Raw genomic sequence first — 18862 nt, forward strand, 5'->3', positions numbered from 1 at the left:
CCCATCCATTGTGTAGACATGAGATCACAAAACGGGCAATAAAATCGAGTCGGGAGTCGGACGATGCCTGGCGACTTTCACAGCACACATCTCGAGACAGCGTTAGTGATCACCTCGGAGGTGAAAGGTTCCATTAACTCCTATCCTCAAGCGTGAGGGCGCGTGCAACGTCCACGGCGATAGGATAAAAGTCCAGGACGGGCCGTTTCATATCGAGTATGAGGAGAAAAGTGTCTGAAAAGTTTTCTGCTGCTTCCTATAAGAGAACCGTGTGATTTCAATCGTGAGCAGCACATTTCTGACCTCCGTTTTAAAGGTGTCAAAAGAAATGTTGAGATGCGGTTGTGGGAGTACACGTCCACCGTGGCTGTAGGCAGAACTGTGGTGAAATAAGGTACAGTGAGACATCATTAAGCCACTTTACGCTTCACATGAATTTCTGAAATTTGGAAATTTGTGGTAAGGTCTTACGGGACCAAACTGTTGAGGTCATCGGTCCCTAAGCTCACACACTATGTAAGTAGGCTGTTTATGTTTTCTCTATGTAAGTAGGCTGTTTATGTTTTCTTATTGGCAACGTTACGTAGCGCTCAATATGAAAATCACTGGCTGTGCTGTGTGCAGTCTGTGGCTGCTTTGCATTGTTGTAATACTCGCCATTGTAGTGTTAGGCAGCTGGCTGTGAACAGCGCGTAGCGTTGCGCAGTTGGAGGTGAGCCGCCAGCAGTGGTGGATGTGGGGAGAGAGATGGCGGAGTTTTGAAATTTGTCATGAACTGCTATATTTATATATGATGATATAAAGGTAAATACATTGTTTGTTCTCTATTAATATATTTCATTTGCTAACTATCCCTATCAGTAGTTAGTGCCTTCCATAGTTTGAATCTTTTATTTAGCTGGCAGTAGTGGCGCTCGCTGTATTGCAGTAGCTTGAGCAGCGAAGATTTTTGTGAGGTAAGTGATTTCTGAAAGGTATAGTTTAATGTTACTCAGGGCCATTCTTTTGCAGGGATTTTTGAAAGTCAGATTGCGTTGCGCTAAAAATATTGTGTGTCAGTTTAAGCACAGTCGTGTATAATTGTTTAAAGGGGACGTTTGAACTATTTAATCAGCTTAAACTAATTTACGCCAAGGACGACACACACACACACCCATGCCCGACGGAGGACTCGAACATCCGACGGGGGGAGCCTCACGGACCGTGACAAGACGCCCTAGACCGGGCGGCTACCCCGCGCGGATGCATTTCTGATCTTTGACCTTCCTCTCGCACGTGCTGTCTGGAACATCGCCGAACTCGAGCTCGGGGTCACAAGTCAACTAGGTCTTGCAACATTATAGAGGAAGATTGTAGCCCCCTTTGAGCAAAATTTCACACTTCGGCGTCGCAATGGGGAAAAATGATGCTGTTTAAAAAAATTTGCCCTTTGATCCCTACGTGCATTGTATTACATGTTTTACAGGAGTTTGTTGTCATTCGCCTTAAGACAGTTTTCTCTGGTCATGTAACAAGAACTTGCCCCTTTTCTAACAGCCGTGTACCGCAAGTCTCTAGAGGAACGGAAGGTTCCAAATGATTGGAAAAGAGCACAGGTAGTCCCAGTCTTCAAGAAGGGTCGTCGAGCAGATGCGCACAACTATAGGCCTATATATCTCTGACATAGATCTCTTGCAGAATTTTAGAACAATTTTTTTGCTCACGTATCATGTCATTTCTGGAAACCCAGAATCTAGTTTGTAGGAATCAACATGGATTCCGCAAACAGCGATCGTGTAAGACCCAACTCGCTTTAGTTGTTCATGAGACCCAGAAAATATTACAAAACAGGCTCCCAGATAGATGTCATTTTCCTTGACTTCCGAAAGGCGTTCGATACAGTTCCGCACCGTCGCTTGATAAACAAAGTAAGAGCCTATGGAATATCAGACCAGCTGTGTGGCTGGATTGAAGAGTTTTTAGCAAACAGAACACAGCATGTTGTTCTCAATGGAGAGACGTCTGCAGACGTTAAAGTAACCTCTGGCGTGCCAGAGGGTTCAAATGGTTCAAATGGCTCTGAGCACTATAGGATTTAACTTCTGAGGTCATCAGTCCCCTAGAACTTAGAACTACTTAAACCTAACTAACCTAAGGACATCAAACACATCCATGCCCGAGGCAGAATTCGAACCTGCAACCGTAGCGGTCGCGCGGTTCCAGACTGTAGCGCCTAGAACCGCTCGGCCACCCCGGCCGGCGTGCCACAGGGAAGTGTCATGGGACCATTGCTTTTCACAATATATATAAATGACCTAGTAGATCGTGTCGGAAGTTCCATGCGGCTTTTCGCGGATGATGCTGAAGTATACAGAGAATTGCAGCATTAGAAAATTGCAGCGAAATGCAGGAAGATCTGCAGCGGATAGGCACTTGCCGCAGGGAGTGGCAACTGACCCTTAACATAGACAAATGTAATGTTCTGCGAATACACAGAAAGAAGGATCCTTTATTGTATGATTATATGATAGCGGAACAAACACTGGTAGCAGTTACTTCTGTAAAATGTCTGGGAGTATGCGTGCGGAACGATTTGAAGTGGAATGATCATATAAAATTAGTTGTTGGTAAGGCGGGTGCCAGGCTGAGTTTCATTGGGAGTGTGTCCGCCCCGGTAGGTGAGTGGTCAGCGTGACAGACAGTCAATCCTAAGGGCCCGGGTTCGATTCCCGGCTTTGTCGGAGATTTTCTCCGCTCAGGGACTGGGTGTTGTGTTGTCCTAATCATCATCATTTCATCCCCATCGACGCGCAGGTCCCCGAAGTGGCGTCAAATCGAAAGACCTGCACCAGGCGAACGGTCTACCCGACGGGAGGCCCTAGCCACACGACATTTCCATTTCCATTGGGAGAGTCATTAGAAAATGTTGTCCATCAACAAAGGAGGTGGCTTACGAAACACTCGCTCGACCTATACTTGAGTATTGCTCATCAGTGTGGGATCCGTACCAGGTCGGGTTGACAGAGGAGATAGAGAAGATCCAAAGGAGAGCGGCGCGTTTCGTCACAGGGGAATTTGGTAAGCGTGATATCGTTACGAAGATGTTTGGCAAACTCAAGTGGCAGACTCTGCAAGAGAGGCGCTCTGCATCGCGGTGTAGCTTGCTGTCCAGTTTTCGAGAGGGGTGGGTTTCTGGATGAGGTATCGAATATATTGCTTCCCCCTACTTATACCTCCCGAGGAGATCACGAATGTAAAATCAGAGAGATTCGAGCGCGGACGGAGGCTTTCCGGCAGTCGTTCTTCCCGCGAACCATACGCGACTGGAACAGGAAAGGTAGGCAATAACAGTGGCACGTGAAGTGCCCTCCGCCACACACCGTTGGGTGGCTTCCGGAGTGTAAATGTAGATGTAGATGTAAAAGGTGCTCCACACACCGTTGGGAGGCTTGCTGAGTATAAATGTAGATGTAGATGTAGAAGGTGCTTGCCATTGAGAAGTAGAAGCATATTCAGAAATGCTCCTGTTGCAACCGCATTTAATTATTATTACTGGGCAGACTACGGCGACTCCCAAGAAGACCCAAATGCAGTGGGCATGATGACCATTAGACCTGTGGTCCTTGGCAGCCATAAAATGTCAGGATCCTGTCCATAGTCGTATGCAAAACAGCCTGGCTCAAAGTCCAGCGTTCTTGGTGGGCAAGCGGCTCGTCGGCTGGCGACGTTGCTTCGTGTTTCTCAGCCACACGGTGAGTGTGTAGTGCTGGTGGCGCTCCTGGCAGGGGCTTCTGGCCAAGGCGGTGTCGTCCAGGGGGTGGACACCAGCTCCCGGCATCTGGCTGGCGGTGACTTAGGATGGTAGACTATAAGCAGGTTCCCAGTTCGATGCTGAAGGCCACTGATGCTAGATGTAGAATTGTATGAGAAGTGGTCCCAGAACGCGCTCATTGCGTCAAAATAGTAATCAGGTGACGATGTTTTACTTGCGTAAACTGCATGTTTTAATAATTTATAGTTTGCCTTCTATTTGCCGCCCAAGCTGAGCATCTCGTCCATCCCTGATCCAGACTGTTTGTGACTAAACACCCATTTGCGCAGCTCTTGCTAATTAAGGTCGTTCTTAAAACCATAAGTTTCTTCAACTGCAAAGGCAAAGAACAACGAAATTCAAGAAATACAATATATACCACAATGGGATTTTCACTCTGCAGCGGAGTGTGCGCTGATATGAAGCTTCCTGGGAGATTAAAACTGTGTGCCGGACCGAGACTCGAACTCGGGACCTTTGCCTTTCGCGGGTAAGTACTCTACCAACTGAGCTACCCAAGCACGACTCACGCCCGGTACTCACAGCTTTACTTCTGCCAGTACCTCATCTCCTACCTTCCAAACTTTACAGAAGCTCTTCAGCGAACCTTGCAGAACTAGCACTCTTGAAAGAAAGGATATTGCGGAGATATGGCTTGGCCACAGCCTGGGGGATGGTTCCAGAATGAGATAGGAGACGAGATACTGGCAGAAGTAAAGCTGTGAGTCGTGCTTGGGTAGCTCAGTTTTGACCGCGTTAGTCATAGATACCTCTTTGCGACGCTATCAAGAATAGCTTTCCACCCTCAGATTGTCAACATGCTGAGAAATACTGCAACAGGTATAAATGCGAAAATAGCAATCAATGGCCAAACTTCTAAACCTATACAGATAAGGCGAGGGGTTCCACAGGGCAGTCCCTTATCTATGTTTTTATTTTCCGTATCTGTCCACTGTCCACGCAAGATTAACGGGCATAACTTTGAGTGGTGAGAAAACTGTCATACGAGCTTATGCTGATGACGTGGGTGTTGTAATAAGGATTAAGGAGGAGACAGTTACACTGGAAAGAGAAATCCAAAGGTATTGTCTAGCGTCCGGAGCGACAACAAATGAAAATAAAAGTAAAATATTGAATCTACGGGACGTAGATCACCTCCGACTGGCATGGGCAAAACGCGACACCAAACATAAAATGTTGGGAATAACCTTAATGGCATGTCCGATGAGGATGGCTGCTTTTAACTGAACGGAAACTAGGAGGAACGTCCATGGTGCTGTAATGGAGAACATCCATCGAACTATGGACCTGGTGCAAAAAGTCAGATTCATCAACTCCTGCATTTTGTCTAAAGCGTATTTCACTGCGCGGGTATTTCCAATCCCTAAACTGGTAGCGAAAGGGATCATGTCCACTGTTACCAATTATTTATGGCGAGGAGAGATATTCAGGGTTGATGCGACTACCGTTATACTGGATGTCGGAAACGGGGGCCTCGGTTTGGTGGATATTCGCAATAAAGCGTCTGCTCTGTTCCTCAAACGGACTTTCCATATGCTCAGAGAACTTCCACAATGTATAACCGCAAAGCTCTTTGAGGCTGTGGTACCCCATAGCCTGCAACCACCGACTGATGTGCGAAGGATTAATGCCCGTCTGCAGTATGTGAGGAACTCTTTCCTCGAAGCAAGTTATCTTAGTGAAGAAATCAGAAGCAACACATGTATCACAGCGCGCGACATCATACTTGAAATGAGGGCAGAAACAAAATTAAAACGAAATTCCCAAATTGTGATTGGAAAGTTATATGGCAGAACATCAACTATGCCGGGCTATCTACAGACGCTACTTCCGCATGGTACAAAACAGTTAGCAATGTCATTAGCACCAACGAGAGACTATATGGGATCGGTTTAAACCAGACACACCTTTGTGGAAAATGCAGTCTGGTGGATACACTCATCCACAGATTCACCTGTGGTGGCAATGTGCATAACTGGAATTGGATCAGGCAACAAATCACCTTTCTCACCAGATCCTCTACGGAATATATAACACCATCGCTCCTCCTGAGACCAGACATGACATTATTATTATTATTATTATTATTATTAAGCATTACAATCCATGAAGGCTTTTTGCTGCAGAATGGACAATGTTGAACCACTTTGCTCTGTCTTTACAAGTAATTTGCCACTGTCTGTCATGTCCTAGTTTTCTGAGATCGTCTTGAATATTGTCCAAGTATCTCATGCGTGGGCGTCCAAGAGGTCGTCTTCCGGTGGGAATCTCTTCAGTCACTTTCTTGATGGTCCTGTTTGGTGGTGCTCTGATGACATGCCCTATCCATTTCAGTCTTTTGGCTTTAATTTTGGCCACTATATCGGAGTCTTTATATAATTTGTAAATTTCATTGTTATTTAGCAATCTCCATTCATCACTGATCCTATCTCTTATGGGTCCAAATATTTTTCTCAAAATTTTTCGTTCAAATACTCTTAATCTGTTTTCCTCTTTTTTTGTGAGAGTCCAGGTTTCAGATCCATAGGTGAGTACTGGTATAATCAATGATTTGTATACTTGTAGTTTGGTGTTCCTAGAAATTAACTTGCTTTTGAAAACTGTCAAGAGACTATAGTAGCATTTGTTAGCCTTCTGAATTCGTGATTCTATTTCAATTTTTATGGAGTTGTCAGAGGTTACTATTGTACCAAGGTAATTAAATTCATTTGTCTTTGTGAAAGCTGTGTTATTAATTTGCAGTACATTATTATTTGATGGATAGCGGGATAAGATAAAGTACATTGTTTTGTCTGTATTCAGCTGGAGGCCTGTGCCATTTGTGGCTTTAATTAATTGTGCTGTAAGAAGCTTCAAATCATTCTCACTGTCAGATAATAATGCAATGTCATCAGCGTATGCTACAATGTTAATTTTGCTTTCCAGTTGTGCTCCAATTTGTAGTAGCTTTACTTTTTGGATTATTCTATTGATTACTATGTTAAAAAGAACTGGTGAGAGTGAATCCCCTTGTTTGACTCCAGTTTTAACCTCAAAGTCTTCAGAAAGTTTGCTAGCTACTTTTATTTTGTATTTTGAGTTTAAAGTGCAAGATTTTATTAAATTTATCAATTTGTTAGGGATGCCAATCTGCCTCATGCACTTCCATAAATATTCCCTGTTGATACTGTCAAAAGCTTTTTTAAAATCAATGAAAAGCATATGTACATTTTGATTGAATCCATATTTCTTTTCACCCAACATCCTTAGGACATATATATTGTCAATAGTCGATCTGTTAGGTCTAAATCCACATTGGGCATCATCTAGGGAGTCTTCAACGTAAGGGCTTATCCTTGCTAACAGTATATTTGTCAGAATTTTATATGTTGTGTTTAGTAACGCAATTCCTCTGTAGTTTGAACAATTTGTTGGGTCCCCCTTCTTGTATATAGGGCACACAACTACTTCTTTCCAATCATGTGGGACCTGTTCCTGCTTCCAGATGTTGGTGATGATTTTGTGTAAGCAGTTTACAAAAGGAAATTTACTGAGCTTCCATATATCTGTGTCTATACCATCACTTCCAGGAGCTTTATGTCTCTTCAGCTTCTTGATGCTTTCTTTAATTTCTGCTAAGCTGGGCTCTTCGTCCGATGGGTCAGCAGTAAGATATTCATTGTCATCTTCCTGAGAGACGCTTATAGTTGGAGCATTTAGTAACTCATTAAAATATTCCTTCCATCTGTTAGCAATGTCACTTCTTTCTGTTAGCAAGGAGCCATCTGGGTCTGTTATGAACTGTCCATAATTTTTTATATTCCCACTTTTGAACATATTTATGCTCTTGAAAAATCCTCTGGAGTCTGTGGTACGGTCATTCTCAGCTCTTTTTAATTTGTAATTCATAAAATCCCTTTTCTTTTTCCTAATGAGTTTCCTGGCAAGTTTCTGTTTCTCTTCAAAAATAAGTTTGTTTTGTGTTATTGGTTTTTGTAGGAATTTTTCCCTTGCTAATTTTCTATCTTCGATAGCGTTCGAGCACTCGGCATCAAACCAGGGGTTCTTAGTTGTAGTAAAATGTCCCAAAACTGAGGTAGTTGCTCGTGTGATATTTTCTTTCAGAGCGTTCCAGGCTTGATTAGTATCATCATTGTTAATTTTACTTTCCACTTCAGGTTTGTGTGTTTCTAATTCTCTAATGTACTGGTTGAGAACGTTTGGGTTTTTCAGTTTCATTGTATTAAACCTAGGAACACCATTTAATTTAGACCATTTATGTCTTGAGAGTGAGATCTTGAACTTGGCTTTTACAAGAAAGTGATCCGAATCACAGTCTGCTCCCCTTTGACTTCTGATATCATGTATGCATTTATGATGTTGTTTTTCGATTAATACATGATCAATTTGATTTTTTTTGATGCCATCTCTTGAAGCCCATGTTTGTTTATGTATATCTTTATGTGCAAAATATGTACTTTTGATCAACATGTTTTTGGAAGTGGCAAAGCTAATAAGTTTTGTTCCGTTTTCATTACTCTGCTGATGTAGACTATGAGGTCCAATTGTAGGTTTATAATGATTTTCATGTCCTAACTTGGCATTGAAATCTCCTAGAATTATTTTAATTGAATTTTTCGAGAATGTATCATATACCTGTTCCAATTTGCTGTAAAATTCTTCTTTAATATTGTCCTCTTTATCCTCTGTTGGAGCATGGCAATTTATAACATTTAAAGTCTTATATTTGCATTGAATCGTAATGTGAGATATCCTTTCATTCACTGCCTCAAATTTCCTAATAAAAGGTAACAATTTGTTGTTTATTATAAATCCTGTCCCTAGTGCATGTATTTGTGTATCATTTCCCCCATACATTATTGTATACTTATTTTTGTTTATACTTCCATTACCCGTCCATCTGATTTCTTGTACTGCAACTAAATCCATTTTATACCTTTCAAGTTCCTGTATGACATTTATCAGTGATCCTGATCTATAGAGACTTAAAACATTCCATGTTCCCATATTCATAACCTTTAAATTTTGCAAGTTCGTCATCAAGTTTGGTGGCCCAGCATTCTTGTCATTCTGATTCGTAGCAATCCATTTTCTCCTACAGGATCCTGTGATAGGGTCGCTGGCCCTAAGCACAACCCCCAACCTGGAGGACCAGGGTCTTGATTTCGGGGATGCCTACCCCTAGAGCAGTTGCTTTCACTTCAGCTAACGAACTTGCTCTGCCCGGCCTGTTGGTCCGCGGGAGGTATTTGATTTCCCTCCTACCACCCATATCTGGGAGGCGTTCCCCGATCCGCCACCTGGGGACGCGCCCTCTAGGAGTTACAGGCTCTCCCGAGGGCAGACATGACATACTTTCCGAAATTAAAAACCAACGCCATTAGCTGGTTACTGAGAAAATATGTTAGTTATGTCATCCACAAACTTGGGACGGACAACGAGATAGAATTCCGCGTTTACATGAATTGTGAATGTGCAAAAATTAGCACGTATCGCAACCACAGGAAGCACTACGGCAACATGCTGAAGATCATTTTTGAAAGAATGGGTGTTGGTTAAATATGTGGAACCACTAGAACACCTTGAACGAGAACGAACAGAAGAAAATTAAAAGCCACTTGGTTTCTTATTATTATTTACTATTACCTTGCTTCCGAAACTTCTATGTTACACGAAAAGTTTTTTTTTTTTTTTCAAAACATTTTACATTTTGTTCAAAATTACTCGTGTTCGACTTCCAAAGTATTTGTGTGATTCAAGAAGAATTGTTAAGTTTTTATCGGTGTTCAGTTTCTACTCAGCGAAGAGGTTTCTTTGTCTTTATTACATCGGAGAATGGGAATTTTGTGTTAAGATTTCTGCACACTTAGTGCTATGACCCAACAGGGGACATGAAAAAAGGGGTGGGAGGGGTTTGGGCCTCGACGCACTGGCAGTGCCGTGAAGAGACCCCACTGCTAGTGCGGCGTGTACCACGCCCTGACCATCCTAAAAATTAAAAATAAAAAAAATAAAAAATAAAAAAAATAAAAAATAAAAAAATAAAAGTGGTTAATAAAAATTGTATTGCTGGGAAAAGGTGAAACGAAAGAAAAAAAAGAGTGCTAATGTGCTGCTTCCTGGACTCGGGTAGGCGCGCCGGAGACGGATCGAATCCGCCCGGCGGATTAACTACGAGAGCCGCTATGCTGGCCAGCGTGGATGTGTTTTTAGAAAAAAAAAAGTTGGTAGAGCACTTGCCCGCGAAAGACAAAGGTCTCGAGTTCGAGTCTCGGTCCTGGCACACAGTTTTAATCTGCCAGGAAGTTTCATATCAGCGCACACTCCGCTGCAGAGTGAAAATCTCATTCTTAAAACTAGAAATTTGCATTTGACATGCAGTGTGAATATCATTTAAAAAAGAAGTTTTTGAAGAGTGAAATAGAGATGTAGAATGTACTTTTATGTAACATTCATCGAATGTTTTTCTTTATTTATAGCCGGCCGCGGTGGTCTCGCGGTTCTAGGCGCGCAGTCCGGAACCGCGCCTGTTTAGCCATACCAGATTAGGGCCGTAAAACACCCGCTTACGTTTGTGTTTTACGTGCAGTGTCAAAATTGTTATTAAGAAAAGGTTTGAAAAGCGAAATAAAAGGCTAGAAGATATTGTAACAAGGCATGTGGCAAATATTTTTATTTACATATTTATTGCTGTTTTAGCCTGACCAGATTAGGACGTTAAGGTCCTCTATTGGACCTGACCAGGAACATCATACCAAAGATATTACAAAACATTCACAATAATAAATATAGAGCTATTCAAGAAGAGTGACGTTAGTCGGTACAGCTCGCTATTTATTTGTTTTTTGTTTTTGAAATCATTCGCCTTCTCAGTATTCGCCGCGATGTCAAGATCGAGATCGCACTCGACTCTCTGGTCGCTGCATATCTTTGGCGAGTTATCTTCCCGCGCTCCCCAAGGCGAGAGAACGATGAAATGAAGAGGGGGGGGGGGTTGCAGGTAGTTTGCTCTGGACTGTGCTTAAGGAGTGTCGTCGGTGTCGGAGGGCAAGGCCGCTTGGTCGGTGGACCCCGCGGAAGCAGTCGGTTTGGGACGGAACGCCGTGGGGTCGAAGATCCTAGTGTGGAGGGCCGGTGTTGTCTCGACGGCGATCATCGTGCGGTCATTCAAGGGCTGTGAAGTGATTTCTTGCTTCTGCCCTTGGATTCCGACGAAGAATTACTGCAAGTTAGGTGTATGAGGGGAACATTAGAATTCTAAAAACGCGCACGTTGGTGGCGCGTTTAGCAGACTTGAGTGGTGTAAGCTTTGCTTTGATACCGCAGCCTTCAGTCAGAGCGCTGCTTCGGAGGTGAGCGTTGATATCGGCACTGTCCTCTATTTGGCTACTTTAAAGTAAATGACCGATTTGGATCGAAGGTGGACCCAAGTGTGGGACAGAATCATTGCTTGTCTTATTAAGAAACGTCAGTCGACCCTCAGCGGGTTAAACTCTGTTATCTACAGTTATAGCGGGTAACTGACACACTGGTAGCGTCCACGAGTGAACTTTGTAGGTGCTCTTAAGTGTTTTTAGTAAAGGAAATATTGACTGTGGAGCTTTTCAGTCGGACGCTCATGAACCGTGTTAACTGCAGTTCACTTCTTATGGTATTTTACTGTTCTACTTGTCGTGCCGAAATTGCCGTAGTATTTTCATAATTTAGCTTGGGACGTCATTCTGTGGATTGGTGTGGCCCTCCCAAGAGTTTAAAGCCCCAAACATTTTCTTACTGCCTAGCTGAGGTTGCCTGGCAACAGTTGTTGATTTTTCTCTGGTTTAGCCACGCCAAAGGTTGGTGCGCCTTTTGTTACCGTTTGTTGTGTTTTGCTCTTGAAGATGCGATGGTTTCCGTAAGGCAAGGTTTCATTAGCAGTTACTCATGTTTCCTGAAGATCAAGGATGAGAATTTTCTGTCGGTCGAATTCGTATGTGAGATTATTTTGTTTTCCTGTTTGGATCAATGTATTGATATTTAGTGTTCCAACGAATGTTTTCTGCTTGTAGGGATCTCCGATATTCTCTGCTGTGCTAGCCTGGCCTCCCCAGAATCCGAAAGTTCAGTTGCCGTCTATCGACGGGAGGGTTGTGAACCACCTGGGGTAAAGTTGAATTTACTTGCACAGTTCATGTATGCTTGTGTTGAAGCCTTTGGAAGCAAATATTTTCAGCCCAGCTCATTGAGCTAACAGACGGTGACTAGAGTACCGGTGATTTTCACTCAGACGTGTCTGGTTATTGGGTTCAGCGGGTTGAATAGCCATTCAGGATTGTGTTAGTATTTGGTCCACTCCAAGTATTAGATTTCCTCGGTACCATCCATATCTGGGAGGCTTTTCCCAATCCGCCACCTGGGGATATGCCCGATGGAGGGTCTAACAACATCACAAGGGATTATTATTATTGTTATTATTATTATTATTATATCATCAGCAAATTCGATATGGTGTATCTTCCTACCACTGAAATAGATGTGTATTGTTCGATTCAATATTTCCATCACATAAATATAAGTTATAATTACGTTACATTTCTGTTAGTAGACATATTCCTCACATTTTCTGAGACAGTTGCCACCTGTTACTCCATCAAAAGAATTTATCTGCGCAGCATTGTTGCAATACAGACGTTCAAATTATCCGATTTCTGTAATTTCAGTTCGATACCAGATCGTTCTAATCTGATTCAGCCAGACAGTCTTAATGTCGGAGTTCGACTACGACTCTCATCATATGATAGAATCGGTAAACCACATTCCTAATAGTACTGTTGAATCTGTATCACTTATCTATGACAGGGCCTGAATTCTTAAACACTATGGAAAATAGTAATACAATGTGATTATTACAAATACTTTATTTAAATTTAAATATATGAAGCAACGAGATAAACGTATTTACAGGACCACTGCCCCATCCATCAGAGCACAGCAGTGCTAGATTTGATTTCAGGGCCAAGAGAAGATAAAGCTGTTGCCGTTTGTTCCACGATCAGCCCGATAGAGAATATGTGGGCAGAGGTAGCGAGGTCATTGCCATCTGGATCTACAAACGCAGGCGACCTTTGGACGAATATAGAAAACATATGGTGGGAAGTAAACCATCACACTACACTATCGAGTACCTTAGCGGAATCAATCCCCCGACGCCTTCGAGAAATCTTACGTAATGATGGTGGGTGGTTTGGTTACTTAAAGTATACTCGTCCACAAAACCCGTGAGGGCAATTATCTGATAATCGGGCAAGCTTTGCTTTGTCGCAGATCTTTAGCGTGCAAGTCCATTTACTTTCAGTCTCCTCCTCACAATTCTTGCAATGCAAGGTAAATGAAAAATCACAGTCACTCGACGCAAAATTCAACAAAGACGAGTTCCCCGAGAGCAGTGAAGATATTTGCCCATGTTTGTATTCAGCAATGACTGCCAGCTGCCACAATACTTAACAGAATTCATGCAGCAGACAACACAACTGTGAATGCACTTCAGACTTCATTCGTTAAATCATCAGGAGACGGACGGAAACATCAAATTAACGTCGCTTTCCTAGTCATATTCAATCCAAAAGAGGTGTTATTAAGGTAGTTGAGCGTTCTAGGAATTACACTTTGATTATTCCCATCTGAGTATTCCGATATCCAATAGAAATGGTTAGTGTAAAACCATCGGGAACTACTTTAACATCAAACTGCAACAACTTGAGACAATGCGTGGACTCTTCCCTTCTATGGGTAACCTCTTACCGTTATTTAGGATTCTCTCTGTCCTACGCGTAATGCAAATGGAACTTTACATTCATGAGGCGCTTTCCGCTATTCTTGACAAACATCAGCACCTTGTAATCACTGCGAGTAACAACTTCGTGATGATAATGGTCCGGGTTGCAGTGGATGTGGTGGTGACATGTTGTCAAACTGCTTACAGTAACGTTAACGGTGGCGCACATAATCTAGCGCTGACTACCTACGTAAATAAAGATAGTGTGGTGACGTCGTCGCTTCTCTTTATTTGGCATCAGCTTGAGTAATCCGATTTAACGAACATATTACTCCATTCACAAGCTGCTAATGATACAGTATGACTATAGAGATAATCGTGCAGCCATTACATTAGTTCTACAGTGACAAATATTACCCTCAGCTATGCAGCTGAAATGACTCACTACACAGATACTCTATGTTGCACTTGGTTAAGTTCAAAAATGGTTCAAATGGCTCTGAGCACTATGGGACTTAACTTCTGAAGCCATCAGTCCCCTAGAACTTAGAACTACTTAAACCTAACTAACCTAAGGACATCACACACATGCGTGCCCGAGGCAGGATTCGAACCTGCGACCGTAGCGGTCGCGCGGTTCCAGACTGTAGCGCCTAGAACCGTTCGGCCACTCCGGCCAGCTTGGTTAAGTGATCAGCTGCTTCCTGCCTGTACTGTCCGTAAATGCTTGTATACCGACCTTTCATTAATTGACTGAATATTCTCTTCAATCTGATTCGCATGTATATGGTATGGGTTAGCACTATCACAAAGCAAGACTAAGGAATGGTTGCCGTTAAAGTCTCGTTACGTTGATGGCAAGACAAATGTTGCAAATATCCTGTATCGCCTCAAAAAAACGATTTCATCTTAAATATCGAAGGACACACGTCCACATTGTCACAGAGCGTTAAAATACAGCAACGATGGCAGATGAAAATTCGTGACCGCCTGGGGTCCGAACCTGGAGATCCTGCTGACTAGGCAGACGCGCTGACCACTGCACTGTCGGGACACAACTTCCAAGCTGCCTACACGCTCCTCGTCTAGCACTGAAAACTTTCGATGCCTCGTCGAGACCTGAATAATTATACAGGATGTTTCAGGAGAATAATAAATATTGTAGGAGATCGTAGTACAGATAAATTGAAGAAAAATGCCATATAACAAGTGTCCAATACTTATTGAGTACATACAGCTGGGTTCAACAAATTTTCGTTTCGTTCGTTGGTTCTTACAGGACCCCTTTGTCTACACTTCCTTGAAAGTGAGATTGCAGCATTATTGGAAGAGGTTTCTTTTGATACAAGAATGCGTATGTTCCTCCAGCATGACGGGACCCATGCACATAAGAGTGGTCAGGTGACACATCGTCCAAACCTGACATTTCCGCATGACGAATCAGTAGATATGGGCATTTTTCTTGGCCACCGAGGTCCCCGGACCTTAACTCGTTCGATTTTGGTCTGTGGGGATGGTTTAAAGGCGAAATCTACAAAGAAAAAGTAAACTCAAGAGCCGATTTGATCGTTCGAGTTATGAATAGTGCAGCCCTCATGAAAGAACGCAAAGACGACCTCAGAAGAACTACACGTGGTGTTATCAAGAGAAGCCAAAAGTGGATTGAATTTGGTGGGGGAATGTTTGAAAATCAACTTTGGACGTCCTCATTTGCCTTTGCTTTGATTTTGTTAGGGTTACGTACTAACAGCTGTATCTCCGTACACAATAAAAAGTGGACACATTTATATGGAATTTCGTATGCCATTCGTCTATACTACCACCTGCTAAAATATCTACTATTCCTCTTGAAACACCCTGTATATGTATATATGTCTGGTGTCTGTTCTTTCAGGCATGTTCGAAAGAACAGACATTACACAAGTCCGCAGCTCGTGGTCGTGCGGTAGCGTTCTCGCTTCCCACGCCCGGGTTCCAGGGTTCGATTCCCGGCGGGGTCAGGGATTTTCTCTGCCTCGTGATGACTGGGTGTTGTGTGCTGTCCTTAGGTTAGTTAGGTTTAAGTAGTTCTAAGTTCTAGGGGACTGATGACCATAGATGCTAGTCCCGTAGTGCTCAGAGCCATTTGAACCATTACACACACACACACACACACACACACACACACACATTTCTATCTTAAGTGCTATTCGGAAAATGTTTGGCAACTCGGTGATAGTGACGGACTGGAGCTGCATTAACCGACTCATTTCATTAGATGTAGTTGTAATTTTCTGAACCATTCATGTTTAATAAGTGACAGCGACAGTGTCTCCCATCGTTTACTTTGTGGGAAACCTGCTTCTTTCTGCCCTAGCCTATACTACAGCAATGAGTGATTGCTCACATTCTTGATACCTCACTGGATGTGCTACTGTAGCTGTAGCCGAAGATTCCAATCCGGTTGGAAAAGTGTATTTCAAGTTAGATGTTTTTGCTCCTGCTCTACAGTCATTGAAAACGATCGCAACGAAATTAAGTATAGGAATTCTACGAAACCCATGAGTTCATACTACGGTGCTGTGCAGATGAAAAAAGTAGTTTTTCACAATTATCAGACGACAGATGCATTTTATCAGATTCCACTAATTATGGCTCCATTATTAATTGTTGGTTCACAGGCGCTTACCTGCCGCTTATTGCAACTGTTTTTAAATGTTAGAGCTGGCAGAATAGAAACATCAGATTTTCGCCATATGGAATATTCGGATTCACCTTGAGTCTTCACGTTTCGAGCAACGGAAGAATGCCGTCAGGAAAGCTGACAAGAAGAAGCCAGGTCATGCCTGTCTTCTGGTAATGGTGCCAATGACAGTGACCTCAGTAACACTATTGTACAGCAAAGATACGTTGCTAACTAAACCACTGGAGAAGCTCCAAAATTGTGAATCGCGTCTGGTGAATACGCTTTCAAGGTCTCGGTCCGATCAAGACAGTAAAAAAAAATTAATCGTCGCAGTTATTAATTCATGACGTTTCGTTTGCACTCAGTGGATCGATGTGTTACTGGTAATTGCACTCTGGCCCTAAACCTAGCTACAGAAATGCGAATAAGACTCATTGAAATATAGTGAGGATATAGGAATGGCAGTGTAACTTAAACTTGGCGACAACGCAGAGTATGTTTGGCAACTCTGTGACCGACGAGTTACTTCCTTGATGGCACAGAACTATGCTGCTTAATTCACTTGCTATTATGGTGTCATTTCAGTTGTATACTGTAAGAGATTTTCTCTTCACGAAAGGGAAACACAACTACTTTCATCTCTTACGTCGCGACTTACCTTTTATAGCGGCTACTGGGCCGATAAGTAACTTACAGACGCCACACTTTTCCGCTAGCTCCGAGGTAACGTGTTTGCCTCCCGGTTACGGGGTAATACTGGAGTACGTTTGATAATAAATAAAAAAAATAGGAGTGCGGGTAAGCTACTACAGACAGCATAGTGAACGCATTATTGTGGCAAAGATAGACACGAAGCCCACGCCTACTACTGTAGTTCTAGTTTACATGCCACCTAGATCTGCATATGACGAAGAAATTGAAGAAAAGTATGATGAGATAAAAGAAATTAATCAGGTAGTGAAGGGAGACGAAAATTTAATAGTCATGGGTGTCTGGAACTCGACAGTAGGAAAAGGGAGACGAGGAAACATAGTAGGTGAATATGGATTGGGGCTAAGAAATGAAAGAGGAAGCAGTCTGTTATAATTTTGCACAGAGCATAACTTAATCATAGCTAACACTTGGTTCAAGAATCATAAAAGAAGGTTGTATACATGGAAGAATCCTGGAGATACTAGAAGGTATCAGATAGATTATATAATGGTAAGACAGAGATTTAGGAACAAGGTTTTAAATTGTAGGACATTTCCAGGGGCAGATGTGGACTCTGACCACAATCTATTGGTTATGACCTGCAGATTAAATCTGAAGAAACTGCAAAAAGGTGGGAATTTAAGGAGATGAGACCTGGATAAACTGAAAGAACCAGAGGTTGTACATAGTTTCAGGGAGAGTATAAGGGAACAATTGACAGGAATGGGGGAAAGAAATATAGTAGAAGACGAATGGGTAGCTCTGAGGGATGAAGTAGTGAAGGCAGCAGAGAATCAAGTTGGTAAAAAGACGAGGGCTAGTAGAAATCCTTGGGTAACAGAAGAAATATTGAATTTAATTGACGAAAGGAGAAAATATAAAAATGCAGTAAATGAAGCAGGCAAAAAGGAATACAAACGTCTCAAAAATGAGATCGACAGGAAGTGCAAAATGGCTAAGCAGGCATGGCTAGAGAACAAATGTAAGGATGTGGAGGCTTATCTCACTAGGGTAAGATAGATACAACCTACAGGAAAATTAAAGAGACCTTTCGAGAAAAGAGAGCCACTTGTATGAATATCAAGAGCTCAGATGGAAACCCAGTTCTAAGCAAAGAGGGGAAAGCAGAAAGGTGAAAGAAGTATATAGAGGGTCTATACGAGGGCGATGTACTTGAGGACAATATTATGGAAATGGCAGAGGATGTACATGAAGATGAAATGGGAGATACGATACTGCGTGAAGAGTTTGACAGAGCACTGAAAGACCTGAGTCGAAACAAGGCCCCGGGAGTAGACAACATTCCATTAGAACTACTGACGGCCTTGAGAGAGCCAGTCCTGACAAAACTCTGCCATCTGGTGAGCAAGACCTACGAGACACACGAAATGCCGTCAGACTTCAAGAAGAATATAATAATTCCAATCCCAAAGAAACCAGGTGTTGACACACGTGAAAATTACCGAACTATCTGTTTAATAAGTCACAGCTGCGAAAAAACTAACACGAATTATTTACAGACGAATGGAAAAACTGGTAGAATCCGACCTCGGGGAAGATCTGTTTGGATTCCGTAGAAATGTTGCAACACGTGAGGCAATACTGACCTTACGATTTATCTTAGAAGAAAGATTAAGGAAAGGCAAACCTACTTTTCTAGCATTTGAAGACTTAGAGAAAGCTTTTGACAATGTTGACTGGAATACTCTCTTTCAAATTCTAAAGGTGGCAGGGGTCAAATACAGGGAGCGAAAGGCTATTTACAATTTGTACAGAAAGCAGATGGCAGTTATAAGAGTCGAGGGCATGAAAGGGAAGCAGTGGTTGGGAAGGGAGTGAGACAGGGTTGTAGCCTCTCCCCGATGTTATTCAATCTGTATATTGAGCAAGCAGTAAAGGAAACAAAAGAAAAATTTGGAGTAGGTATTAAAATCCAGGG

General features: G+C 42.6%; 1 protein-coding gene across 1 annotated transcript; it reads right to left on the bottom strand.

Moving 5' to 3' along the window:
• Positions 1 to 3658: 3658 nt before the first annotated feature.
• On the bottom strand, positions 3659 to 8029 carry LOC124777988. Its single transcript, XM_047253554.1, has 2 exons — positions 7342 to 8029; positions 3659 to 3831 (listed from the first exon to the last, which is right to left on the bottom strand). Exons 1-2 carry the CDS (start codon positions 8027 to 8029, stop codon positions 3659 to 3661), a joined length of 861 nt encoding a protein of 286 aa, XP_047109510.1.
• Between the last annotated feature and the right edge of the window lie 10833 nt (positions 8030 to 18862).

This window comes from Schistocerca piceifrons, chromosome 2, assembly GCF_021461385.2.
Source record: "Schistocerca piceifrons isolate TAMUIC-IGC-003096 chromosome 2, iqSchPice1.1, whole genome shotgun sequence".
NCBI lineage: Eukaryota > Metazoa > Arthropoda > Insecta > Orthoptera > Acrididae > Schistocerca > Schistocerca piceifrons.